Genomic DNA, 26,897 nt, shown 5'->3' on the forward strand with positions numbered 1-26,897 from the left:
CAAACGGATTAGCGGAGGGATTTCTAGCATCGAGCGCGCCCATTAGCTACGTGAGTGACACTCAGGAGCAAGCTGCGTGCTGATTGGCGGGTGCGAGGTCCCTCAGGCTAGGTTGCACCAGGGCGCGGGCGGGAGAGCGGCGGCAGAGGGTGAGTGAGGTGGGAGCAGCGGGGAGCTGAGCCCTCAGCCTTTTCCTCGACGGGGAGCTCGTCACCCCCATCCTCTGGCTGCGGCCCGGAGCGCTGGGCCTCCTCAGCCCACATGCTGCGCGCTCGGGCCGCGGTAGCCCCTGCCGTGCCCGGTTACGGCCCGTGTGCTCGGCGCTGTACAGACCCAGCTGGCCCCGCCCCGGGGAGCTCGCTGTGGGCGCTGGACGGTATCGAAGAGGGGCTGGTGCGGCCACCTCTCGCCATGTTTGTGTCAGTGTGTTTAGGGTTTCCCGCCAAGCCCAGCTCGTGGGGCCAAGCAGGGCAGCCTGGAGACGTGACCCGAGGGCAAGCGAAAGGGGGAGAACCGGAGCGCAAATGAAAAGACTCCTGAACGCGGCGTTCCCTTCTCAAAGAACGTGGCGCTCTTCAAGCCATTCTCATGATTTTGGGCAGCCGGACGCGTGTTTTAGCTGTTGGGGTTGGCAGTCCTGGAGATGCTGCAGCGTTTCCGTGTCTGGGTGAGAGCCGCCCCGCGGCGCCGCGGCTCAGCCCAGCATTCAGAAGGCTCTAAGCGGGCCCTCGCCTTTTAAAGTGTGATGGCTTGGACGAGGAATTGCGGGGTCTTTTTGTCTACGTTTTGGGTGTTAGGCGTGTGTCGTAGGTAGTAGTGAAGGGAACAGATTATAATCACCCTCACTACAGTCGCTGAAATAAAATAGGAACTACATATGTATGAGGGTGCTGAATTCTGAAAATGGGGCAAAATTGGCAATTTACAGGCGTGGGTACATATTTTGATGTATTTGCCTAGGTACTAGAATACTTAGTAATTATGTAGTCCTCTTCATACATACACCTCAAAGAGCTTTCCAAGGGAGGGTATCGTGTCACAGTTTTATAGAGGGAGGAAACTGTGGCACAAACTTAAGTGATTTTCTTACGATTACATGGCATGCTATTGACAGCTGTATCACAGAAGAACCTGGGTCTTCTGGTTCTTTGGCTTGTCTACTCACTGGATTGTACTGCCATAATATATCGCGTGAGCACCAGACACTATAGTAATGAAGTCAAGTATCAGAGGGGTAGCTGTGTTAGTCTGGATCTGTAAAGGCAGCAAAGAGTCCTGTGGCACCTTATAAACTAGCAGACGTATTGGAGCATAGTAATGGATATTCAGAAATAACTGTGACTGTAGTATGAGTGAAAGTGGGGCAGGTAAAAAACCTCCCTGAAAGACTTCCTCAAGAGCTTTTTTTTATTTTATTACCAATGAAGCTATTTCTTTCAACAAGTGGTGTCTGTCTTCATTTTAGTTATGAATAGGGTTGCTCCACAGAGGGATACCATCTCATAAATGGAATCAAAGTAAGCTGCAAGGAAAGAATTGTGGAGTGCATGCTCTTAGAAAACTTCCCAAATGAAGTCTCTGAGACCTGAGACAATGGAGACATTGCCTGAACTCTATGACGTCTTCCAAGGAGAGGTATGTATTGTCGTTGCTTAGGGTCATGAAAAAGTATGGGAGACATGAATAGTGCAGGACATCGAGAGAGGATTAGAGCCTTTCATTTTTAAACCACCAGTTCAGAACCAGCCCTAATTACTGGTAACAAAGCTAAGTGACTTATGTGAAATGAGCTGCTATTGTGTACTTTGGTTCATAGAGAACAAGTGTCTGTATAACAAAAAGCCACTAACTACCACCACAGCTGCCTCTGACTGACCCCTTGCTTGCATTCCCAGTGTAGAGACTGAGTACATAGGCTATATAAAGAGAATTCCCCTCTCTTCCTTTAGGTTAGAGTTGATGCACATTGATAAGGATGAGAAGAGGACTTCAGCCTCTTGAGCCACTGCCTTTTACCAGCATTCTCAGATTAAAGAAAAATATTTAATACACTTCTTTTTGTAAATATTTTAACTAGTGTTTTGAGAACAGGTTGAGACTCTTATTGCAGGTGTTATTTCATTAGATGTCTTTAAAATAAAACTGATGGGTGAGCCACATTGCTAATGCAAATGCCTCCATTCTGAAGAGTAATAACTACTAATTTAAGAGGATTAGCTAAGAATGTGTATTCATAAACAGGCTAGTCTTCTTGTAGGATGTGAAAAGCTGTCTTCGGAGAATTCATTCTGATTTTCTCTCAGCCAAGTCTGATTTTTCAACTCAAGTGTGAGGGATCTGAAAATCTTATTGCTTTAATTTTGATGTCATATGGAGCTTGGGGATAAAGCTTTTCATCCAGCCTCATTCTGTGAAATACAAGAGACTTTAGCTTTTAAAAGTTGGAAACTGTCTTGAGTTTAATAGCTGCTATCAAGAATATTTGTTGTGCAATCTGGCACAACTTGAAGTCCTGAATTGCAGTACCTGAGCCTCACACCACCTATTGGTGCCTGAACTAAAATGTGCAGTGCCCTTAGTTTCCGATTCTTCTAGTTAAAAAGGAAAGTGGGATCCTGTCTGCCTTGTCATAATCAAAAGAGCCCTGGGTACTATTTTTCCCCCTTAAGAATAGTAAGAAGACAATAAAGGCTAGAATTATAGATGTCAGGCAACTGAGAATGAGTTAAAGAGCCTCTCAAGTCTAGATTGGTTCAACTCCAACATCAGGCCCTGATTCCATAATAAAGCTCTGCATGGGTGGATCCATGCAGTGACTAATTAACTTCAGTGAAGTTCAGTGCAGGCTCAGGTGTCTATTTGCACAGAGTTTATTGAATAATTGGGGCCATAGCAAGCAGTGAGTGAAAGTCATTACCATCAGATGCTTGTTTGTAATAACTATGTTGGTGGGTGTCAGTGCAGGTACTAGTGGACAAGTATCCATTTCAAAACCACCACTACCACTATTGGCACTGACTGGCTGCCTTTTGGACAGTCTCGTTAGAGAGGCCTAGGATAGAATAGAACATGAAAGGAAGGGTTAATTCCTCCGTAATGCTAGGGTGAGTCCCTTCAGAGGCACACTAGTTTGAAGAGTCAGAGAAGTTTTTGTTGCCTTTCCATTGTCTGTTCCATAGATAAGCATAAGACTGTTTCCAAGGCTGTCAGTCTGGTCTCTCAGCACTAAATTTACTCAAATAATAAAATAGCGGAAAGCAGAAGTTAAAAATATTGGGTCCTGCTGCTAAATATCACTCACTCACTCACTCACTCGTGCCCGTCACCCCAATCGGGGTATGGGCCGCCAACAACAGATCTCCAGAGTCCTCTATCCTGGGCCATTCGCTCTAGCTGGTTCCAGGTATAGCCCATTTTTTTTGCTATCAGCCTGAAGGTCACGTCGGCAGGTATTTCTTGGAGGGCCTCTTTTCTGCTTGCCTTGGGGGTTCCACCGCAGTGCCTGTCTGGTGATGTTAGCTGGCTGCTTGCCTCATCTCTGCTTCAACTTGCGCCGTCTTTCCTAACTCATATATGGTCCTCACGTTCCATGTGCCTATGGTAATCCTCCTGGTTGCAAGAAGGGTAATCGGCTTAGTGGCTTCCTCAGGGCTTTCACCACCCAGCCTCATGCATCTTCGAGTTGAAGACCCTTCTTTTTCCAGGGTAAAAGTATCTGTTGTCTCTATTGTTGGCATTTCTGTATCAGGTTGATTTTTTTTTTTACGGGGTGGAGTTGCTAGCCCCACGCCCAACCCTCCTCCTTTACCTGACTTGGGACAGGCAGATGGCCCCAAAGGACCTCTCTGGTGGAGTTCTGCTAAATATAGCAAATGTAATTTGTCAAGATTTGTCTGTTATCTTGCAGGGCAGAAAATAATCATCCTGTGCTTTTGTGTGTGTCTGATGCAACACTATTTGTTATGTAGCTTCCCAGTTCAAAAGCAGATAACCTGAAGCAGACTCATAGAAGGCAAATTAGAAACAGCTGAAACCAAACGAGTGCATGCAGAGAGAGTGGGTTGAAGGGAAGGAAAAAATGTACACGATACTCTTTCAATCAATGGATATATTGATTTTCTTCACAGGTTGCTGCTGTAACAGAATATGGGGCCTTTATAAAAATTCCAGGCTGCAGGAAACAAGGTTTGTTTCACAGACTAGATTTTCAGGCTTAGTTTTATGCTAGTTTGCTTAAATCATACAATCCTCCCCTTGCAGAAGGACTTGGCATCTTAGAATATGCTGCAAAATGTGTCTGTTGCTCACCTCTCCCGAGTTGATTAAATCCCCCCAGTGTGGGGTTTGGTTTCTTACTGAGGTCTTGAATGTCCCCCTTTATGCTATGTAAGGGGGCTATATAAATGCTTGCAGTAGTACTGAATATATTCATTTAATATTTTTTTCTGTAAATGAGAATAAGTGCATTTCCAGGTGATTATAGGCTATATTGGAGTGGCATTATAAGGCACTAGACTGGAGTGCAGTAATTCCCTACAGATTCAGGGCCTGGAATGCTTAATTTCTCCTATGAAATAGAATTCATAGATGGAAGGAAAATCATAATGGTAAATCACTGACTGCCACACAGTCCAGGCCAGTTGTCCCTAACTGCTTCGGCGACGACGCTTCTTGATGATGTCGCTTGTCGGTGGCAAGCGGCGTCATCCAGAGGCATCGCCGCCGAATTTCGGTGGCATTTCGGCGGCTGCTCGACCGCTGGCCAGGATGCGGGCGCATTTAGATGCACTGTGTTGGGGACCCCTGGTCCAGGCTTTCTTGGTTATTTTTCATGTTTTTCCTATCAGTTGTGTGAAAGACTTGTACTAACAGGTGAATCTGAGTATACAAGGGAAATAGTTAAACTGTACAGGAAATGAAGTCAAATGCAGAAGGGAGACAAACTGAAAAAGTATTAAGTATCTTTTTCTCTGGTCTCTGCATTGCAATGGTACTAGCGGGGCAAAATTAAGTGGAAAGCTTTCCGAGTCAACTGTGACACTAAAAAAAAATCAAAAAACAAGACTGGACTTTCCCTTGAGATGTGGTTATACCCTGAAAAATGGCACTATTGGTTCAATAGTTAATCTTACTAGGACAGTCCCACAACAGATGTTTAGTTTGTGCAAGTTAAAAGGATGATTTTTCTACCTGCTAGTTCTGCAGTGCTAAGCCAGAGCCGTCAAGTTATGTTCTCTGCCTCTGGTGTTGTCAGCTAAAAAATGTGCTGCTAACACCCGAAACAGAATAACATCTTGTTTGCTCTTCTCCAGTTCTGTTAGGTCCATAGGATTGACAGGAATTAAAAGTTGTTTGTGCCTCTTATATTAGCATCTTATCAGACAGCGAAGGTGCTCTTTCTTTGAGTTGTTTTTCTTACTTTTCATACCAGCTGCACTCTGATCTAAAATATGCAGCCTCCCATCTTCCCCTTCCCACGAGAGTGATTTGTAGTGAGAAGTAATTAGCATTGGGTTTAATACAGAAGGGACTGCACTCTCAGCAAGTTTGCAGATGGCACTGAACTGGGAGGAGTGGTAGATAACGCTGGAGGGTAGGGATAGGATACAGAGGGACCTGAACAAATTAGAGGACTGGGACAAAAGAAACCTGATGAGGTTTAACAAGGACAAGTGCAGAGTCCTGCACTTAGGATGGAAGAATCCCATGCACCGCTACAGACTAGGGACCGAATGGCTAGGAAGCAGTTCTGCAGAAAAGGATCTCGGGGTTGCAGTGGACGAGAAGCTGGATATGAGTCAACAGTGTGCCCTTGTTGCCGAGAAGGTTAACGGCATATTGGGCTGTATAAGTAGGGGCATTGCCAGCAGATCGAGGGACTTGATCATTCCCCTCTATTCGGCATTGGTGAGGCTCCATCTGAAGTACTGTGTCCAGTTTTAGCCCTACGCTACAAGAAGGATGTGGAAAAATTGGAAAGAGTCCAGCAGAGGGCAATAAAAATGGTTAGGGGGCTGGAGCGCATGACTTCTGAGGAGAGGCTGAGGGAACTGGGCTTGTTTAGTCTGCAGAAGAGAAGAGTGAGGGGGGATTTGATAGCTGCTTTCAACTACCTGAAAGGGGGTTCCAAAGAGGATGGATCTAGACTGTTCTCAGTGGTGACAGATGACAGAACAAGGAATAATGGTCTCAAGTTGCAGTGAGGGAGGTTTAGATTGGATATTAGGAAAAACTTTTTCACTAGGAGGGTGGTGAAGCACTGGAATGGGTTACCTAGGGAAGTGATGGAATCTCCTTACTTAGAGGTTTTTAAAGCCCGGATTGACAAAGCCCTGACTGGGATGATTTAGTTGGGAATTGGCCCTGCTTTGAGCAGGGGTTTGGACTAGATGACCTCCTGAGGTGTCTTCCAACCCTGATATTCTATGAATCCTGCAGCCTTTACGGATGTCTAGATTCCATTGAAGTCATGGAGACTTTTGGCCCAATCTTGCAATAAGTACCACCTGGCTGCAAGATTCCCTTCTGCACAGAGCTTGTTGCTGCACCAGAACCTTAAATTTGCATGTACCTTGCTATGCACAAAGACTCGCAAGATCAAACTCTTTGGGGGAAATTACACCAGTTCTATGAGATTGGAATGATATAAGCGTTTTTTAGCTGTCAGGTTCTCATTTTGTAAGAGCTGCCCCATTGTGAGTTTGGAGCAGATTTTGGTGGGTTTAGCTGGCTGCGTTTGGTTTATAAATGGTTTTGAAAAACCAATAAACCTCATAAATCTTTATTCTGCATGAAGTGGTGATTGAGTAACCCAGGTGTTTCATTTCACCTAAGGATACTCCAGCACTTGATGTTCTCATTTTCTAGAGGATATGTTCAACCAAAAACAATGTATTTTATTTTTTTTCCCCAAAAACTGCCTCTAGGCCTTGTCCATAGAACCCACATGTCAGCCTGTCGGGTGGACAAACCCTCAGAGATGGTAGATGTTGGAGACAAAGTATGGGTGAAGCTTATTGGAAGAGAGGTAAAATTGCTTATGGTGTCTTAAGCACTGTGTAAACTAAGAAAAAAATTGCAACTACAGCAAGTTAATGGTTTTCATGTTAACAGAAGCTTAGTGTTCCAATCACTTCTTTTAGTGCATGATGCTGTTTGTTGTGAACACAAACTAATCATGTTCCTCCTCACATGAGCATTTAAGAACCGACTTTTTGTTTGGTTTGCATGGGCTTCAAAGATCACATGGGATTCTTCATAAAAGTAGGAGTTCATCCTTGATCAAATGTCATCTTGCCTCCCCCCTGCACCATTGTTCAGACTACTGTTTGCTGGTTGACATGTTACCCTGTAGGTAGCTACATGACTCCTCCTATGGTGTTTGTATATCATATGAAATACTTCAGGATTTATTGGGAAGCAAGATGCTACATAAATGTAAACTATGCACTGTTGGAAAGGTTTCTAAACCCATTCTTAGCAGAAGCTGAGAATTCTCTTAATCTGTTTGAAGGAATGACCTTTCTTTGAAAGGACACTGCTAAAGTTTGTTCTTTTTTTAAAGATGACTTGCAAAATAAACAATAGGGTTTGTACTCTCTTTTGCTTCTTTGTGGTGTCTAAAGAAAGTCTGATAGGATGTGTGTGCAGGGTGGATACATTTTATTAAAAAAGAAAAACAATTTTTATTTAAATCTATTCAAAATTAAATTTGAAAATGGCAACCTACATGAACACCTGAATTTATAATTTATTAAAGTCACTTAAATATATATATAAAAAAATATTAAACAGCACATGTTTGCTGCTGAGTTTTAAAGAAAGTCAGACCAGTTGGTAGAAGTCACCGACTAGGCACCTGAAACCAGATTAAGTACTAAACCAGCTTTTGAAAGCAGTAGCCTTTTCTTCAAGTGCAGAGAGAATATTTTTTTCATTTCAGCTAGTTCAGTTCAATGACTGGTTCAGGGGTTCTCAAACTTGATTGCTCCCTGACCATCTTCTGCCAGCAAAAATTGCTACATGACCCCAGGAAAGGAAACCAAAGCCTGAGCCCACCTGAGCTCTGCTGCTCTGGGTGGGAGGGCTAATGCTAAAACCTGAGCCCCACTGCCCCAGGTGAGGGGGGCTGGGGCCAAAGCCGAAGCCTAAGGGCTTCAGCCCCAGGTAGGGTGCCTGTAACTTGAGCTCCAGATGGTGGGGCTTGGGCTCGGGCTTCAGCCCCTGGCCCCAGCAAGTGTAAGTCAGCCCTGGTGATCCCATTAAAATGGGGTCCCAACCCACAGTTTGAGAACCACTGGACTAGTTCATTCAAAGTTAAGAAACCAGTTGAGACTTGCAAAAGCAGTGAACTTGTTTTCCTCTTCCTCTTCCAATTGATGAATTGAAAACTAGTGTGAGAGGATGAGATTTACTAGTTCTAAAATCTTGACATGAGCAGAAACAATAAATTAAATTCACCAGCTGCGGAAAATGTTTACGTTGTTTAATCATTAGTTTTAAGTGTAAAACATGGTTTGATCATCTTTTTTGGTTTCTGGCACATTTAAGATGGCTTTTATTAAAAAAAAAAAAAAAATTCCATTCAAATGAGCTTGAGACAAATCACAAGAAAAAACTAATCAAAATACTAATTTTAGTACCTGCTGTTTGACGTTCTCCTTAGAGACTAGCAGAATGTGAAGATAATATGATGAGATTACGTCATCTGTTTTCCCCAAACATAGAACAGAAACATTTATTGAACACTTCTATCTTTTCTGCATTATTTTTAATAATTCTACCATTTCCATCTAGTAATGAACCTGTACCATTGTTAATTCTAGTGGTGACTCTCAGTTTTGGGGTTAGCTGTACCTTTAACCTCCCCAACCTTTCTTGGCCTTCTTGGAGTGCACCCACATAAGATTTCAGGTTCACAGCCATCATTTATTTTGGGTGGAAGAGTCTCTCCCTCCAGTCCAGGGTTTAGACTTGCCTTAATCACCCCCCAGTGTTCTATTTCCTGGAGGAGCTGTGATAACCCTCCCTCATATAGTAGAACACAATCATGTATAAACCATTCATAAATTTAATCCAGTGGTCCACAAAGATACTGCATTCTGTGCAATTTCTGTTACAACAACAGCACAAGAACTGAGAGTGAAAGCTGACCAAGCCAGTGGAGAAGGGATATTTAGTTGGACTGCTAAAAACGCCTTTAAAAAATGAACACATCTTTAATTTGAATGACTCATATTTTGGAGAAAGCATGTCTTTATTAAAGATTTAGCAATCCTGTCTCTTTGAGGGGTGTGTGCTAACAATGTGCCATCTTAAATCCGCTACCTGTTTTTCAGAAATCATGAAAAACCGGAGATGACATAGAGAATAACCGCCCCCCCTCCTTTTTTTTTGAGGGTTAGGTAATGGTTGCAGAGACCTTTCAGACCTTATGCGTACATTATAAAGAAGCACACACACAAAAAAAGCAGAGTCTTTAAAAATCCTTTGCAGGTCACATTTCCAATTTTTTTTTTAATGTCTCTATTGTAATGACCCCTCTACAGAGTTGTAACCTTTGTCTTTACCAACTCTTTTTACTCTGTGGAAAACATGCAAGGTAAATGGGTCTTTGTTTATAAGGTGAAGGGGAGAGGGACAGTACCAAAGCATTATCTGTTAAAGCACCTAAAAAGAACACATGGACTTTGCAAGTAAATAATGAAAAATAACTCCCAAGTTTTGGTCTGACTGCAAATTGCATCAGAGCAGAGCTTCACTGTAACCTGCCCATTTCACTCACGTTGTTAGCAAGAATAAAAGGCTGTGTACTCTAGGGAGATGTCAAGCAACACACAGTCTGTGAAACTCTCCAGGATAATATGGAGAGGAAGAGCTTATTAGGATTCAGAAAAGAGCCTTTTATATGGATAATTAGAACATTCCTATTTACATAAAAGGACAAAAAATTGTAAATGATATAAAGCCTCATGTTCCAAGACATAAACCAACCACTAACCTGCCTAGGATCGGGAAGAAATGTCCCTTGTGGTCAAGTTATTCCACAGTTGTCCATTTTGGAGTTTCTTGTACACACCCTCCCTCCCCCAAAGTATTTGGTACTGGCCACTATTAAATACCAGCTAATAGCTAGACGGGTCTATGATCTGATCCGTTGTAGTGATTTTTATGATCAAATTTCTGAGACAGTTATTTTTAAGTTATATACTCTGGTCCATTAACTGGAACATTGAAGTGTAAATAAAACTAAAATATACTTGTCAAAATTAAAACATTTTGTGATGTATCCTTGACTTCAGAGCATTCACTTCTTTACTAACTGGCAGTTTCATTCATTCTTTGTGGGTTTCCCTGTAACCTGGTTCTGCTATGACTTGTTTTTTTTCCCTCCATGTCTGTCTCTTTCAGATGAAAGATGACAAATTGAAGCTGTCTCTTTCCATGAAGGTTGTCAACCAAGGAACAGGAAAGGACCTTGATCCAAACAATGTTGCCCTTGAGTAGGTAAATCTGCTCTGTTGGGTATAACGAATCAGCCTGGCGATCATTGCTTCCTTTTGTTCCCTGCCCTGCCATTACAGTGACTGTCCCAGTCCTCCTGCCAGGAAGGAGGCAGCAGCTCCCTCCTGAGCCCATCAGTGCCTCTCTGAAGCGAATGGAGGAGTCACTAAAGAATAATCTAAGATGTTCCCTCTGCAGCACTGTCAGCAAAGGACTGCATTCGAATGCCAAATTTCAGCATGCTAACACAATGTGCTGTTCATAATGACCTCTCCATGGCAATCTTTCTTCCAGTACTGAGGTGTATTTATTTCCTGTGAGTTTACAGCCCTGCAAAATTGTCCAAACTCTTACCATCCCAGGCATAAAATCTCCTCGCCTGCCCTTTATTGTGATAGCATTTTACTACTCCATCAAAAATAATTTTTTTATCTTGGGCATATGTTTGGATGCATTATGTGTATGTCTATATTAGCTTAACTAGGGCAGCTGTGAGTTAGCTTTGAATGTGATGGCCTTATACTTTGGCTATGTGTGTTTGCCTGTATTCTGTGAATCTGACACTGAAATGAGTCCTCTTATACCAAGAAACAAATAGGGAGCAAGCGTAATATGCTGTCTATGGCTTCCTCCACCAAGCTGTCAACTGCAGTCTGCAGAATAGTCGCTTTTATTTAGATGCCTAGCTATGGATTTAAAAGCTTAACTTCAGGCAGCCATGTTTGAAAACTTTAGTCTGAGCTTTCAGGTAATTGCATGGGGTTAGAGGTGATGCAGATTGGAAAAGAAAAATAGTTCTTTTCTTTCCACAGTCAGGATGAGCGGAAGAAACGTTCATTCAGAGACTACACTAGTCAGAAGATTACCCTGGAAGCTGTATTGAACACTGTCTGCAAAAAATGTGGTTGCAAAGGTACATTTGTGCTGTTTCCATTCTTGTTCTATTTTTCTAGTTTTTTGTCTTGACCTCCATAATGAAGGTATCAGTAGTGACTCTGCAGTTATGGCTGTGTTGATATATTCAGTTAAAGCATGCTACCCCCCCCCCCNCTCTCTTTTTTTTTTTTTTCTTTTTTTTGGAGCGCTTGACCAAAATGTGACGCTTCTGTTAATGTAGTTGAGAAGCTATGGCTGATATGCTGGCCCCTTCAAGGACTGAACTCACAACCCTGAGTTTAGCAGGCCAATGCTCAAACCACTCAGCTATCCTCCCCCCCCCCCCCCTTTTTTTTTTCTCGCTGTAAAGATTGAATTTAGGTCTCCAAACTTAACTCTTCAGAGGACAACTGAAATTTCTGTCATTTCTAACTATTGCAGGGGAAATATTTAGAAATGCTCATTCTTAAAGATTTGATTCTCACTGCCATGCTGTTTTGAACTTCATCTAGCTAAAGAACCCATTGCTACAGATTCCAAACTTTTCTCCCTCACACACATTGCATTTCACAGCAAGGATACTGTTCTAATTTTACACTTGAACAGAAAAACTATTATTTCCTTAATTCATCCTAACTGCTTGCTATTTCAAGAAAAGCCAATGGAACTACTTTAGTTCCATCAGCTACTGGGAACTGAATGCATGCTTGTGAGCAGTGCTATGTTACAATCTCTACCCAAACACTCAGTTTTAATGTGTGTGAGATAAGTAAGTTTGGAAGAATTAGATTTTTTTTATTGATAAACGTTGATTTCACCAAAAACACAGAGACCAGCACACAAGATTTCCATATATGTTAATGAAACTTATAGAAGGGCAAAGAAATTAAGATGCTGCATGAAAATGAGTTTAAGCCTTCCAAGGGAAAGTGGGGGCAAAAAACCTAACTGGCTTCAAGCCTGAGTTTGATAAGTTTATGGAGAGGATAGTAGGATGGGACTGCCTTCAATGGCACGTGGCCTATCTGCAACTGCCAGTAAAAAAAATCCCTAACAGCTGAAGATGGGACACTAGGTGGGGAGGCTCTTGAATTACTACAGAGAATTCTTTCCAAGTGTCTGCTTGGTGCGTCTTGCCCACATGCGCAGGGTTTAACTGATCAATATATTTGGGGTCGAGAAGGAATTTTCCTTCTGGTCAAATTGGCAGGGACCCTGTAGGTTTTCCACCTTCCTCTGCAGTATGGGGTAAGGGTCACTTGCCGGTTTTAACTAGTGTAAATTGTGGATTCTCTGTAACTTGAAGTCTTTAAACCATGATTTGAGGAGTTCAGTAACTCATCCAGAGATTAAGGGTTTATTACAGGAGTGGATGGGTAAGGGTCTGTGGCCTGCAATGTGCTGGAGGTCAGACTAGATGATTATGCTGGTTCTTTCTGTCCTTAGTCTATGAGTCTGAGATACTTTGCATAGTTTGATGTGAAGTTCACAGTTGTGTTCAACAGTTAATAATGCTTTGCCTTTTTGAATCTCAGCATCTACTATTAAATAATTCTGCAAAATTGTGGGGTTTCAGAACTGTGAAAATTGAAATTGATAAAAATAGGAAAATGCATAAAAATAGATCTGTCAAAATCATAAAAAAATTAATATTGAATTCTGCGAAGCCTAGGTGTGAGAGTTGTATGGAAGTGAATCTTGGCTTAACTGGGGGTTTCTTTAACATATAGTGATTTTGTTGATGGATAATAATACGTGAGCAACCTTAGTCCTAATTAAGTATTTTGCCTGTGGAATTTGTACCATGCCCTATTTGTTCTCATATATTACATGGTCATTGGCTAATAGTTATGCTGAACTTTTAAACTGTGCTAAGAAAGCTTAATAAGTACACATTTAAAAACAGTTTCTGCTGATGCTGAATATAGTTACGTGTCCAGTATGGACTGCACACAACCATCTTGAAAATGCTGCTAAAAACCATTTTCTAAACTAGATTCCTAACTCTGGTAATGATTTTAAAGCATTATTTTAAAAATGGCTTTTTCTGGTCCAAATTGGCTAGGCAAGATGTGTTGGCAGGAACTATTTTTAGAGTTCAGCCATTGGTGTGTGCAGAGTAGATCCAAAATGAGGCTAATTTCCAAACCTAAGCAGTTGTTTCTGTATGGCTTGCCAGAATTTGATTTTTTGTTTTTAATTTGACTGATAATATCTATTTGTGTTTTAAGTATTTTTATTTTTGTCCATTTAAATTTTCAGTTGTCAGAAATTGTGGGGGCATCAGACAACTATTTAATGGCAGTAGACTTTGAGATTCAAAAAGGGAAAGCTTTATTAACCTTTGAACACAAATTGTCAACATCGCCTGTCAAAATATACAAAATATCCTTCAATCAAACTGAGCTCTCATGCAGCATTTTTCTTACTTTGCCTATGTCTGTTTCATTATTATCAATGGAAATATTTTTTTCATTGGTTTGTGTGTGTACAGTAAAATTGACACTGATTAAAAGTCTACTTAAGATGCTTGGCTGGAAAGACATTCCCATTGTCGTGAAGAGCTTCCCTGACGTGAGCTTATTCCCTCTGCCGTATGCTCCTTCTGCTGTTGAAGCCCCTGCGCAGAGAAGTCTCTCCCGTAGTTCTTTGTTCAGACACTGGGACACTGGGTTTGTCTGATTAATCCCTCTTAAGTGACTTGTGTTCTATTCAGTACCCTGGCTTGGTTAATCAGTGCAGATTAAACCAGTCGAACGTTAAAGGAAACAAGCATTGTAACAGGAGATTGTCACTGCTGCATCTAAGAAAAAACAGTGAAACTACCATCTTTAGTCTTACAAGCAAGTCAGAACTGACCTCTGGTCCCAATTTCCAAGTATTTTAAAGTACTGAATTTTATATATCTGTAAAATACATAAAACACACAAAATTGGCTACAATTAATTGTAAATTAACCAAGCATATTTTAAAAATAATTTTCAAACATTTAATATTTCTCTCTTTTGGCCTGGTTATCTCAATGCTCCTCCATCTCTGTGAAGCACTATTATCCCCATTTTACGAATGAGGAAACAGACGGAGAGGTGAAATGACTTTTTCCCAAGGTCATAAAGCAAACCAGAGGCAGAGCCAGGAACAGAATGCAGGACTTAAGTCCTGTTCTAGTGTCCTATCCACTGAGTCATCTGCCTGAAACTCTGCTTTTTCACGAGGCCTAAGTTCTCTCATTCCTGCCTCCTGCTGGGATGTTTAGCACTATACAATAAAGTGGCAACCTCAAATGAGAGGCAACGAGCACTGAATGGAGTTTGAAGTAGTGATGAATTTTTAATAACATGGTGACAGCACCTTCCATCTGTCCCTTTGTAGAGAATGCAGCCTGGACATACTAACAAGTTCAAATTGATGAGCAAAACAAAAATGTTTGTTGTGGTCACTTTCATTATCTTTAGTGTTAGTCAGTTTCAAAGGGCTCCAACTGTGAAGAGCAAGTTCATTTATTATTATTAGGGCTCTGTTTCTGTCGTGGAGCTCGTGGAATTCACGGATTCCGAGACTTTCCACAAGCTCCAGGACTTCTGCAGGGGCCAGTGTGGCTGACCTCAGGGCCACCCAAACAGCTGGCTCCAGGGTCAATCGCTCTGGCAGCCACCAGAACAGCTGGAACAGCCCCGTGTACAGTGAAACCAGTCGGAGCAGCTGCGGCCCCGGCAGGCTGGCTAGAGCAGCAGCAGGCCCTTCCCACCTCGCCAGCACCTCTCCCCCCACAAGATTTACTCACAGGTATTTTTAGTATAAGTCATGGACAGGTCACGGGCCATGAATTTTTGTTTATTGGCCATGGCCCGGCATGACTGTTATTAAATATAACCATGATTAAATCGTAGCCTTAATTATTCTTTGTATTCTAGTTGTACCTAGAGATCAACCGAGATCAGCACCCCATTGTAGTAGAGCTAGGAACTGTCCCTGCCCTGGAAAGCTTTGCCTAAACAAAGGCTGGGAGGAGGAACAAGAGCACAGTGGAGGGGAGTGTTTTACCTTAGTTCTCATATCAGATGGAGAGGAGCAGCCCAATGCTCAGTGTTTAGAAGGCATTCTGTCACTTCTAAGGATATTTTATTTTAAGATCAACAGACTGAAGTAATCACTATGGAAATGGGCTCCAAGTAGAACCTTCATTGTGCTCCTCAAAAGAGAGAGCCCACAAAGGGGGATTCATTTTTTGCTCTCTTCCATTTCAAACGTCTTTTTGCAGGTCATTTTGCCAAAGAATGTTTCGTGCAGCCTGGGGGAACCAAGTATAGTCTGATACCGGAGGAGGAGGAGGAGACAGCAGAATATGAAGGTGATAAAAAGTCCAGCCATGCTGAGAATTCTTCAAAGAAAAAAAAAAAGGTATGGTTGTATCCTTGTTAATGATAGACCACAGCCAAAATGGGCCAGGTTACAAGTGAGGCCCTAGGGAGGAAGTTAACCTACATTGCAAAGTGATAACAAGCAAACAGCTCATTGGTTTGGGAAAGGGATAGATTTTGGTTTTGCACCGTTTCTGTGGTGAAATGGACAATTTATGCAAGTTTTTTTCTAGCTGACTTGTTCATTTTTAATAAATTTAGCTTGGATATTTGAGGTGCTTGTTACCATAGTATACCATACTCTTACAGTCTCATTGGTTTCCAAGTAGTCCACTTGTCCATTCTTTCATTCTTTTCTCCAGAAAAACACATGATAGAACTGAGCTACCATATAGTGAAGTAACTCTAACTCGGTCCTGGTAATTTCCCCATAACATCTGGTCACCCTAACCCTTCCCCTCACTCTGCCTCATTCTCCCCTCTCTCTATTTTTTTTCTTTTGTCTCTGTGCTGCTGCTTTCAATTTTTGTTACATATGAACTGATAAGCAGTTAGCATCTTATCAGCCTGCCCTCCTGTTGAGGGATACACTCCTCCTGCTTTATTTGTCTAAATAACGACACACCTATTGTCCTAACTGCAACTTTTCAGTGTCGTTATGTTTGCAAATAATGGAGTGAGCTCTTTTCACATGGGCTTTGACCAATCTAGTCCCTTTAAACTGGTTGATTTTTATGTGGTGAAGGGGAACAAATCTAAGGAAGCACTGCCATTCCTCTGCTGCAATAATATAGGTGATTAAACTGAGGTGCAGAGTGGTGAAATGACTTGCTCAAGATCACAGACCATGTTTAGTATAAGAGCCAGGACTGTAAGTCTGAAGTTCTTGCATCCCAGCCTCCTGCTGTCACCACTAGACATGCTGTGTTAGATTCTTAGTTAGTTACATTGGACCCAGAGCAGATCCATAAATGGGTAGAGTTTTATTCTAGATTTTCACAGGTTTCACTCATATCAGAACCTGGGCTACCACCTTGTTGTTTTCCTAGTTATGTACTTCATTTCCTTATGCTGAGTCAGGTTTTTAACTTTGTCCTCTAAGTAAGCTGCAGAGATGTTCCCCCTCATTGGCTGCTGGCTTGGAAGGAATCATTCTGTTTGTAGTGTCATGAATTATGTAACTATACCAGCTGGCTTGACTATTCATTTCTGTTTCCTCACCAAGTGACTACACAGCACTAACAGTTGTGACAGGCGGGAGTGATTTACAGCAAGGCTGTTCCAGCAGAACTCTCCATGAGCCCCGGGATGGGGTCGAGGTTACTGGAGAACATCTTCCCTAAGATAATAAGCAGCGCTGTCAGCTTCGGTGACACTTGGCTTCTCCCATTACATTCCTCCCTAGAAGGGAGTGTAAATCATTCTTTATATGACAGAAACAATGAAAAGGTTATGGTTAGGGCTCCCATTACTTTGCTGCCTCATCTCCCTCTGTCCTTCCACTCTCTGAAGCATCTTCACAGCCAGACCTTGAGCATTGTTAACAGTCTTTCAACCGGTTGAACTAAAAAAGTAAAATAAAATGAGTCTCTTTGTCAGATGTAGTGAGATCCCTTACTGAGAACCTCGTTATCTCTAGACTGATTCTTGCCTGCATAGTTATACCTTCCTCAGGAAATTTCCACCACATGAGTCTGACGAAGTGGGTATTCACCCACAAAAGTTCATGCTCCAATACTTCCTTTAGTCTATAAGGTGCCACAGGACTCTGTCGCTTTTTGAGATCCCTTGTTCAGTGCTATTTTAACCCAAGTTAAGGACACACCTTTTTTGGCAATGCAGAGATACCCTCAGTTTGGAGAGCAACAGTTTGGTCTCAGTGGGTTTCAAAAAGGAATCTAGCTGGGAACCTTTAAATTCAGAAGAGTCTGATTCCAAGCAGAAGGAGCAGAGTTCACAGCCAGTTCCGGATGCCTGCGTTCTCACAGCCCTTTGAGAAGGCATTTTCCTACTGGAAACCCTCTGCCCACTCCATTATTCCTCTTATCCGCAAGGAACACCGGTGCTTTGATAACAAAATATTTGTGCCAACTGAAAAGGGTTAAGCACAACTTCAAAGATCAGCTACACAAACTCCATTACTCCCAGATCACAGGAAATGCAGCCAGTAATAGGTTTACACTGAGCCATAGTCATCTCCTACAGATTTTTTGAGTGTCATTTATTTGCTGTGGGACTGTTGCACTGGTAAGCATGAGCTCACTCTTCACTGTGCCTGCTTCTGAGCGGGTCTTCTGGAGATGCTGATATGGACCATTCCGATGGTGTCTCCTGTTCTTTGATGCTTTTTAAACTTGTTCTAACAGTCCGTTCATTATACAATACCAACAACACTTCAAGAACTGTTGTTCTCCAGCAGGATGGAACAGCTCTATAAACCTTCCATTTTTGTTCTCCTTCTTTTAACAATAATAGGACCTTAGTATGTATGGCTGAGCTGAGTCTGTGGTGTTAAACAAAGTTACATTTCTGATTATTCCCTTCTGTGATCAAGTGTCCTTATAGACACACTATTTGGCTTCAGTTGCTTTTATTTACTCCCTGTTTCAGCAGAGATGTATTTTGCTAGTGTTATGGGATAGGCGTGCTTGCTTGTAAACATTAGCCTTACTTCTTCACTTTATTACTAAATTAAATCAATATGAACGCAATCTCTTGCCCTCCCTAACAGGATTCCCGATCACATAAACCTGTCATTAAAGTTTCTTCATCCAATTAAACATAAGAATTGCCTTACAGGATCATACCAGCTGTCTGTTCAGTTCAGTATCCTCTGTCTGACTGCTTCAAGGGAAGAAATCCAGCTCTGCCAGTTATGGGGTAACCTGGGCCTAGTAGTCAGAGGTTGCTTCGTGTCTCAATACATGAGAGTTTAGATCCTTTTCCTAGCTCTCTCTCAAAATATTAATTATAGCAACACTGGCTATTCTTGTTCCCCATGTCAATGTCCAATCCTTTTTTTGAATCCTGTAAAATTCTTGGCCTCGGAGGTCTGGCTGTAGAAATGGAAGGGTAGGTTATCCTAAGTTGCTTCATGCCTAATAAAGTGTGTGTTGGACAAGTCCACTGAAACAAGGTTTTGCTTTGAGTAGCCATGAGTGAGAGCTGGGATTGCGCCTTTGGTAAGGTGGTGTGTTTGTCCCCGCCATTCATAGAAAGATTAATTGGCAAGAATTGAGAAGAGCATCAACATTGATTAAGGAGCTGGAGGCAAGTGAATCAGGAGGAAATATTAAGAGCTAGACAGCACAGCAGTAAATCACATTCAAGAGATTATCATCACAGCCATAAAGGCAAGAGACTATTTCTTTTCAAATGACGCTTTTATTCCCCACACTAATGGGGCACCCAGTCTGTATCAGCTCCATTGATGCTTACTCCTAACTGTTCCCCTTTGTAACACCTTCAGCTATTCTGATCGATGCCTCTCTCACACTTTTTTGGACCCTTTATATCCCTCTAGCCTCCGTGTACCCTCACTCACCTGTGCTCTAACCCAGGATTTCTCAATTCTTTTCTTTCAGACCTTCTCCCCCTACATTCACACAAATGCTTGTAAAAACTCCACAGCCCACCTCTGCCATAGCAACTGTTTTTCTGCTTATAAAAGCCAGAGCCAGTGTTAGGAGGTAGCAAGCAGGGCAGTTGCCTGTGGCCCCACACCACAGGGCACTCTGCAAAGCTTAGTTGCTCAGATGCTGGGGCTCCAGCGAGTCTAATGCTGGCCCTGCTTGGCAGACCTCCTGAAACCTGTTCACGCCTCCCTGGGGGCCACAGAACCCTGGTTGAGAACTGCTGCTGTAGGGAACAGGCCCCAAGGGTTCCCTGACAGGCTTAAGGGTTCAGTTACTTTCACATTTTTGAGGGGGGCAGGCAGGGAGAGATACAGAGAACGGTTTTAGACAAGCTAGTTTAGAAACCCACTTTATGAATAAACTAGGGCCTGATCTTGCCAACTACCACCCAAGTGAGTCATCTGTATTTGAATAGTCTCTGACTTCAGTGGGACTAGGGATGTGAGTAGGGATTACTTGCCCGAGTAACAGTTTGAAGGATTGAGGTTTGTGCTTTATCCGCAGCCCCCACTATGGTAACTGTCTCACCCCAGTTTGCTGATATGGTTTGACATGTCAGAACTATTTAACTGCTGAGTAACTGGACCAGCAGCCCATCCCGTTCTTCCTGGATAGCAACAGGCTGTGTGTTAAGAAATGACCTGACGTTCTCCTTCTGAAAAGCAGCTCACTGCCTTAACCAGTGAGCACTTTGCAACTGTTGTGGCTTTGTCTCCTCCTTGCCAACAGGAAAAGAAGAAGAAAAAGAAACACAAGAGCAAGAAGTCATCAGAGTCTGACAATTCAGACAGCTCCGACTCGGACAGCGATGGGGCTCAGCCAGCCAGCAAGAGGGCCAAGCGTTCGGAGAAAGCCAGTAAGCCTCAGAAGAAGAAGAAGAAAAAGAAGCACAAGAAAAAGCACAAGGAATGAGGAGGAGAGAAGCTAGAAAGGGGCACTGGTGTTGTCAACTCCCTGCCTGCCTGCTCGCTCTAGCCTTCTAGAATAAACTACCTGGAGAGAGTAGAGTTAAATCACTACACGCTTGTTTCAGGGATGAAGAACTTCCTTCTAAAAGCAGCATTCAGCCATTGATGTTAAAGATGTTGACTTTGAAATTAGTTATCCACTATAAAGTTACACAGGCTCCCATTCTCCTGCTGAGAGCCCAGTGGTTGTACCTGCCAAAATAGATTCATTACTCCTATTCGACAGTGACTCTCCCATCTGTAAAAGCTTCAGGTTCCTCTGAGTGAGCTGCCAGGGCTGTAGTGAGTTCCTTTGAAACAGCAAGGAGTGTGCAGGACAGCAGCAGCGTATCCAGTGCCTGTCAAAGGGTGACAGCTGTGCTACTTTTGGTCCCTGCCAACCAGTCCCTGCAAAACATTAGAGGGAGCCACCCCCACACCCTGTCAGCTGATTGTCTAGTCATGGGCACTGCCTCCCTGCTGATTGTTACATTTATCACCCCTCTGCATCTCAGTCCTGCCCTATGGACTGTTTTTGTATCAGTGTAACTCTGTGGCTAGGGGTGTGATTTTTGTTACCAATAGAGTTTTATATTGGTACAACTCCTAGTGTGAACTCAGTTACGCTGGTATAAATGTCCTTATCATAGGCACCGACTGCATGTGTGCTCTGGGGCTGGAGCACCAATGGGGAAAAAAAAAATAGTGGGTGCTCAACCCCCACCAGCAGTCCCACACATCAGCGCCTTCCAACCACCCTGGTCAGCTGTTCAGTGGTATGCAGGAGGCGCTAGGGGGGAGAGAGGGTGGGAAGAGGCAGGGTGGAGTGGGGGCAGGGCCTAGGGCAGAGTGGGGGTCCAGCACTCCCAGGAAATCACAAAGTTGGCGCCTCTGATGCAGCTTATTCCCCTGCCGTATGGGAATGGCTGTACCAGTATAAGTCATCTTTATACAAACGTACATCCACTATAGGAGGATTGTATTGCTTTAACTACGCTGGGATAATAAAAGCAGAACCATTTTTGTGTGTAGACAACCCCTCAGTCTTTCCATTCTGCCTGTTAGCAGTGACAGAGGGTTGGTAACAAATCAGCTAAATTATGTTATGGAGAGGTAAACATTAGCTTTGTCAGTATTGCTAACTGTGTAAATTCTGAAAAATAAACCTCTGAAATGCTAAATTACATTCTTCTGATGCTGTTCTGATTTATATTTTGGGTTGTGTCTACACTACAGACTCTGCTGGCACACCTATGTCAGTTGGGGCTGATTTTTGCCTGACAGAGCTGTGCCACAGTTATACCAGCCAAACCTTGCTTTTACACTATAGCTTATCCCTTGGGGGCGGGCTTGCCATACCAGCAAAAGCTCAGCTTCACCAGTATAGCTGTGTCCACACTGGAGCTCTTTGCTGATTGAGTGTAGCACTGTTCCTGTTCCAGTAAAGTGCTCCTAGTGTAACCATAGTCTTTTGTCTGGGGCAGCAAAACAAAGGCTTTGTCTAAACATACAAGTTGCACTGTTTTATGAGTGGCTTATTTCAGAGTAGTTGAAACCTGCTTCAAATCATTGTAAGACAAACTGAACTAAGGGTTGTCCCCAGAGGGGGTTTGCATCAGTTTCAAATACCACCTTTAGTTAAAATGCTGCAGCTTTCTCATATAAACCTGCCCCAGACTGGTCAACTTCAAGATGACCTGACAAGGGAAAACATGGCTTTGTACTGCCTTGCTCATCCAATGTACAGAGAGAGAGAGCGAGTCTGAAAGGCTCTTGACAACTGAAGAACTAGAAAAATTCAAATCAGAAAACATGATCATCTAGTCTAACCTCTTGCATGACATGGGCCAGAGAATGACATCACTGACAAGAAGAGTGGTTCCTAATTGAGAAGATAAGTGATTCTTACTCTCATTTAAAACTCTTACACCTATTTAACTCACTAGGGAGAAAATCTCTCTGGGAAAGCCCTGGGTGCATTGAGGAGATTCACTGCAGGGTAAAAGTATATGCCAGCTCGAATGTGACTGCACTGAGCTGATGCACAGCAGGGCTTCCAGCAGTACAGCTAAACCAGTACCGTTCTGAAGTATTCTGAAGTAAGCTGCGTGAGTGGAAACCCTGCAAAACCTTTTGTTTGTACAGTGCAGAGAACAATGGGGACCCTGATCCCTGACCAGGCCCCTAGCCACTACTACAACATGCATTTTAGTGCATTCACTACACCAGACTGAATTTCCTCAAGGTAGATAGGGCTTAAGAATTCAGCCCTAGATGGAAAGGGCAGGCTGGCAAGAGCTTTCATTCCACATGTTCTTCAGCAAAGTCAGGGAAGACCAAACATTGCTCCCACTTGTAAGGTCTTCAAGCACTGGTGATGTGGTGCGATATGCCTCACCTGCTGGAGGGGATATGGGTTCAGTTCACAATCAGACTCTTCTGTGAAAAGTCCCAAAGCATGATGGACTCCGTGATTATCGAAAACTCATTTTCCAGACCTCAGTGTGATGGATCTAGCTGAGCATCCCTGTCTCCTAACCTTGATTTCCCAGCCTCCCTTCTGCTCATGTGGGCAGTCTCATGTTTATGCTACATGCAGCGTTCTCTGCTGAATTTGTGGTGTAAGGATGTGGTTATGTGGAATGATTGTGTGTGTGTGTATATAAATTACACTCTGAACAACCACTCCTAATAGAATTGCTGGTGTGAAAAATATAACAGCCCGGAGAAAACCAGGCTTGATTGTGACCCGTGCTTTCACAGCAGATACTAATCCATTGCAGGGGGGCCACTATCAATGAAATCTTGAAGTGGGTCCTGTGTGGTTGGAGCTAAGAGACATTTGAAGACTGTGTGATGTCATGCTAAACTTGGGGCCAGGCTGGAACTGCAATTGCAGCTTGCTTTTCTGTGTGGTAATGGTGGTGGAACACTGTCTTTAAACCACAGTGGCACCCTCCTAGCTGCCTGGTTACAAAACAAACAGGAACAGTGCCTAGTATGTCTGCATTGTGGATCCAACTTTCCCAGAGTAGTAGAAATGTGTGTTGCCTGAACAGGCTGCTTAAAGGTAAGTCAGCCCTGGGGAAAATGTTTTTCTCCTTCCTTAGCTGCAATTCTACCTGGGGCCAAAGCCACTAGAGGGCGTGTAATGCAAAATGTGAGCAGAGACGACGCGGAGCTGGAATGGCGAGGGAGTCGGAGAGACTTGTGGAGCTGTAGCCACCCGAGTAGCAGCATCCCTCTGGTTTTGCAGACCCTTGAACATAGCAGCCAGCATGTATGTGATCCTAAGAGACCCAACTGCTGCTCAGCTAATTGGCAAACTGGAGGGGGTTTGAAAGAAGATAGTGGAGGGACTGATCCAGGATTAAACAGTGTTTGGTCGATCAGTGGCTACAGCCTTGTGGAGTAGGTGTATTCTCTGGTCACACTTTGAGTGTCCTGTTGTTTTTCCACTGGTGGGAGCACTAGTAGAGAGGCCAGCAGGGACTATTGACATTTTAACCACCAGGCTGCTTTGACCTGCTCTGAGCAGGGCTAGAACTGGAGCTGGCTAGAAAACAGCCTTTCCCTCCCAGGAAAAATCTAGAATTTTTTTCAAAAACATTTGTTCCACTCTGGCTGCCCAGCGAGCCTGGAAGCAAAGCTTGTATTAAGCTGCTCCAGCTTCCTTGCTAGGGTTTGTTTGTCTCTGCAAGTCCAAAGCCTGCAGTATTACCTAAGCAGAACCCACCCCGTGCCCACCCACGCAGCTGGCCCAGAGCAGAGTGAAACCCAGAGCTAGAGCTGCTGAAAATTAGTCCTGCTGTGGAGATAGCTTGTGAGCCTTCCCCAGAGCAAGCCAGACACCACTCTGTAACAACTTTGGTTTATTATTTTCCACATGATGCCTTACAAGATTAAAAAAAACAAAAAACACAGTACCACAGAAAGCAGACTCACGGGCAGAAGGGGAGGGCTCGCCTGCACTGGCTCAATGCTCACGTATTAAATTGAATACAAAATGTTTGGGGGGGAGAAATAGACAATTCAGTGAGTTCAGCACCGGCTGATCATCAGAGAGCTGGTGTCTATGTTGCCTTTTCATACGTGCGAGTGCAGATAACAGTGCCCATGGTGAGAGTCTGGAATCAGAAACAAAACAAGGGAGGTTAGAGGAGGATTTGGGATCTGTCCCTCGCCAGGAGCTTCACAGCTGACTTTACCCTCAGCAGGTTTTGTCAGGCATTCACCACAGGGTAGGGCAGGATTTGACTGGAGTTCAGGGAATTACCAGTTCTTGAGATCTGCCCCCTAGCTTCTCTCTCAGCTTTTAAGCTATCCCTGTAGGACAGATATTCAGCCAACTGTTCTGGTTCTTCTCACCTGTCCAAGGCCTGGCCTACACGTGTTGGACTGGTTTAACTGTGGGTTCAGAGTATGTTTATACCGGTACCACCCTTGGTATAAGCTGGTATAAATGTACCTTATTACCAGTATAGCTATTTCTCTTTCCTGTATGGGAATATGCACCTTTATACTGATGTATCTTCTTCCACACGAGGGGCTTTGTAGTGCTTTAACAGGGCTAGTTAAAGCAGTTACAACTTACCGCTGTAGACAACCCCTACCTTTATCTGATGCCACCTACTGATTGGCAGTACCTTGAGTGAATGGAAAGGCAGGTGCCGTTAACAGATCCTAGGAATATTTATGCCCTCTTACCAGAATTAACTTCCCATCCTCCAGTTCTCGGACTAACGTCGTCTCCTTTCCATCCCATTTCTGCACATGGATGAGTTTTCCTCCATCCAGCGTCACCAGAGACTGCAGGGGGAGAGAGAGATCAAAGCGCATAGCATAGGAGCAGCATTAGTGGTTTAAAATGGGGTAATAAGATAGATCCTTCGTGGGCTTAAGGTTCAGGCACACGCAGTGTCTCTGCTCGCACATTCCCAAGGATTTGGGGTCAGCAGGATCTTTCATGTCTATCAAAAGAGTGAATGCCTGGGAACTGTGAAACCAAGGAAGCGGTCCAGGCAGAGTGGTGTCACTGCAGAAAGAGCTATCGGAATTAGCTCAGGGCTGGAAGTGGAGATTTTTAGATCTCACTGATGCTTGGCTGTTCATTGCTGCAACTAGAGTAGGGCAGGGCGTTCTCCTGGCCATCCCAGCAGCTGTATTTTGGTGGCTTATACAAAAGAAGTTTTTGGTGGCTGCAGAGAGAATGGACCCTGCCCTCCCAGCTGCTAGAATTAGTTTACAGGGACGGTCATGGTGGCAAAGAAAAAGATTTTAATCAGGCCTGGAGCTACCAGGGAGCACAAGGGACATCCCACCCCCCACCCCAATCATCAAAGAGTCCTAAATTGCAAGAGAGGCTAAAATATGAACCAAGTTGTTCAGTGTAAAGCAGTGAACAGTGGCAGATGGGAGAGACTTTATCCTGTATATAAATTCTAAATCACAGCAAAATATTGACACTGGAGCTAAAGTTTATTTGTAAACTCTTAAAATCCAAGATTTTCCAGGAGTTTCACCAGCCCCTGGACTTCAGGAAGGTGGGTTGGTTTTTAAATAGTGACATCTAGGGACCTCAAAATACCGCCCAGGAACCCCAATCATGGGACCCTAGAACTGACCCTGAGTTTAATGGTGCATGTTGACATGAATTTCCTTGGTGAGTTAATGCCAAAAAAAGGAGGAGGAGGAGGGGGAGGGAATCTTTCCTATTCTTTGGTCCCACCTGAGGGTTCTCTCGCCTCAGCCGTAATTGAAGGGGCTGATTAATGTCCAGGGGGAATAAACACTCAGGAGATCCACAGGGAAGGAGGTGGGTGCTGCTGTTGTTATGTGAGAGTTTGGGGGTGGCCACACTGGTTTGGCTAAGCAAGGGGGAGCCCAAACTGCTGGAGATCAGAGCAGAAGTTGGGTCGGGTTTGGAAGACAGGTGTGTCTGTTCACCGCAGCTGATGGGAACAGATGTAGTTCTAGTGCCGCTCCCACAGTGAGCAGGGGATTGTTTAAACCTGCCCTCCCTGGTGTGGCCTTTCCTCTAACCTGACAACGCCCCATGGCAAGACTTCAGTTACAAATGCAAACCCTGTCCTGAAACACCTAATCCCAGGGCTTTTCAGCGTTGGTTCCTAGCCCACTCTCAGGGAACCAGTCTGTCTCTTATAATGGAGTTGGCGCTTGAGTGACCCCTCCCTGCTCTGACTCCCAGGATGAGTCAGACAGACAGCTCTTCACCAACTTGGTGTGTGTGGGAGGGAGGGGGTGCAGGCGGATGACTCAGAGGTCCACTGGGGCCAATGAGCAAAGGTTTCACTATTCTTTACACTCAGCATCTAGAACAGCCTGCTAATAATGCTCACCCTTAGCTCAGGCCCCAAGGACTGATTGTCCTGGTGATAGCTGTGGCATTGGTGTGTGAGTGGCCATGACTTCGTTATCTCTGCTCTCCCTCTGCCGCATGCTTCACCGCCTCCTCAGAGCTGTTTGGGCTGTTCAGAGAGGACTGAATCACGGAGGCCTCTTTATTTAATCCCTGCCGAGCTGGTTGCTGAGATGAGCCAGTTTTGCCTTGGAAA

At 43.7% G+C, this 26,897-nt stretch overlaps 2 protein-coding genes across 4 annotated transcripts in view; one reads left to right on the plus strand and one right to left on the minus strand.

The window, feature by feature from the left end:
- Positions 1 to 73: 73 nt before the first annotated feature.
- On the plus strand, positions 74 to 21,508 carry ZCCHC17 (zinc finger CCHC-type containing 17). 3 transcript variants are annotated; one of them, XM_075060826.1, is made up of 8 exons: positions 74 to 149; positions 1,466 to 1,635; positions 4,128 to 4,185; positions 6,927 to 7,027; positions 10,411 to 10,502; positions 11,316 to 11,416; positions 15,641 to 15,785; positions 20,111 to 20,188. In XM_075060826.1, coding segments are annotated over exons 2-8 (564 nt in total). In that variant the 5' UTR covers positions 74 to 149; positions 1,466 to 1,569; the 3' UTR covers positions 20,112 to 20,188. The 3 variants fall into 3 exon arrangements, with proteins under 3 accessions (XP_074916927.1, XP_032658104.1, XP_032658105.1); XM_032802213.2 differs by having other exon boundaries at positions 75 to 149; positions 15,641 to 15,780; positions 20,105 to 21,508; XM_032802214.2 differs by lacking the exon at positions 74 to 149 and adding an exon at positions 373 to 667 and having other exon boundaries at positions 15,641 to 15,780; positions 20,105 to 21,508.
- Positions 21,509 to 24,179: 2,671 nt separating this feature from the next.
- The window catches only part of FABP3 (fatty acid binding protein 3), a 29,481-nt gene continuing 26,763 nt past the window's right edge, over positions 24,180 to 26,897 (minus strand). The window contains 2 exon segments of the mRNA XM_075060779.1: positions 24,180 to 24,449; positions 25,030 to 25,131. Coding sequence (XP_074916880.1) covers positions 24,396 to 24,449; positions 25,030 to 25,131 — 156 coding nt within the window. The 3' untranslated portion in view covers positions 24,180 to 24,395.

The sequence above is a fragment of the Chelonoidis abingdonii genome, chromosome 25 (assembly GCF_003597395.2).
Source record: "Chelonoidis abingdonii isolate Lonesome George chromosome 25, CheloAbing_2.0, whole genome shotgun sequence".
In the NCBI taxonomy this organism is placed as follows: domain Eukaryota; kingdom Metazoa; phylum Chordata; order Testudines; family Testudinidae; genus Chelonoidis; species Chelonoidis abingdonii.

Bases quoted from the DNA above. Each gene is read 5' to 3' on its own strand.
- ZCCHC17 (XM_032802213.2), top strand. From the start codon at position 1,570: ATGAAGTCTCTGAGACCTGAGACAATGGAGACATTGCCTGAACTCTAT. The intron at 1,636-4,127 runs GTATGTATTGTC...TTTTCTTCACAG, and splicing joins ATGACGTCTTCCAAGGAGAG to GTTGCTGCTGTAACAGAATA. The intron at 4,186-6,926 runs GTTTGTTTCACA...AACTGCCTCTAG, and splicing joins TCCAGGCTGCAGGAAACAAG to GCCTTGTCCATAGAACCCAC.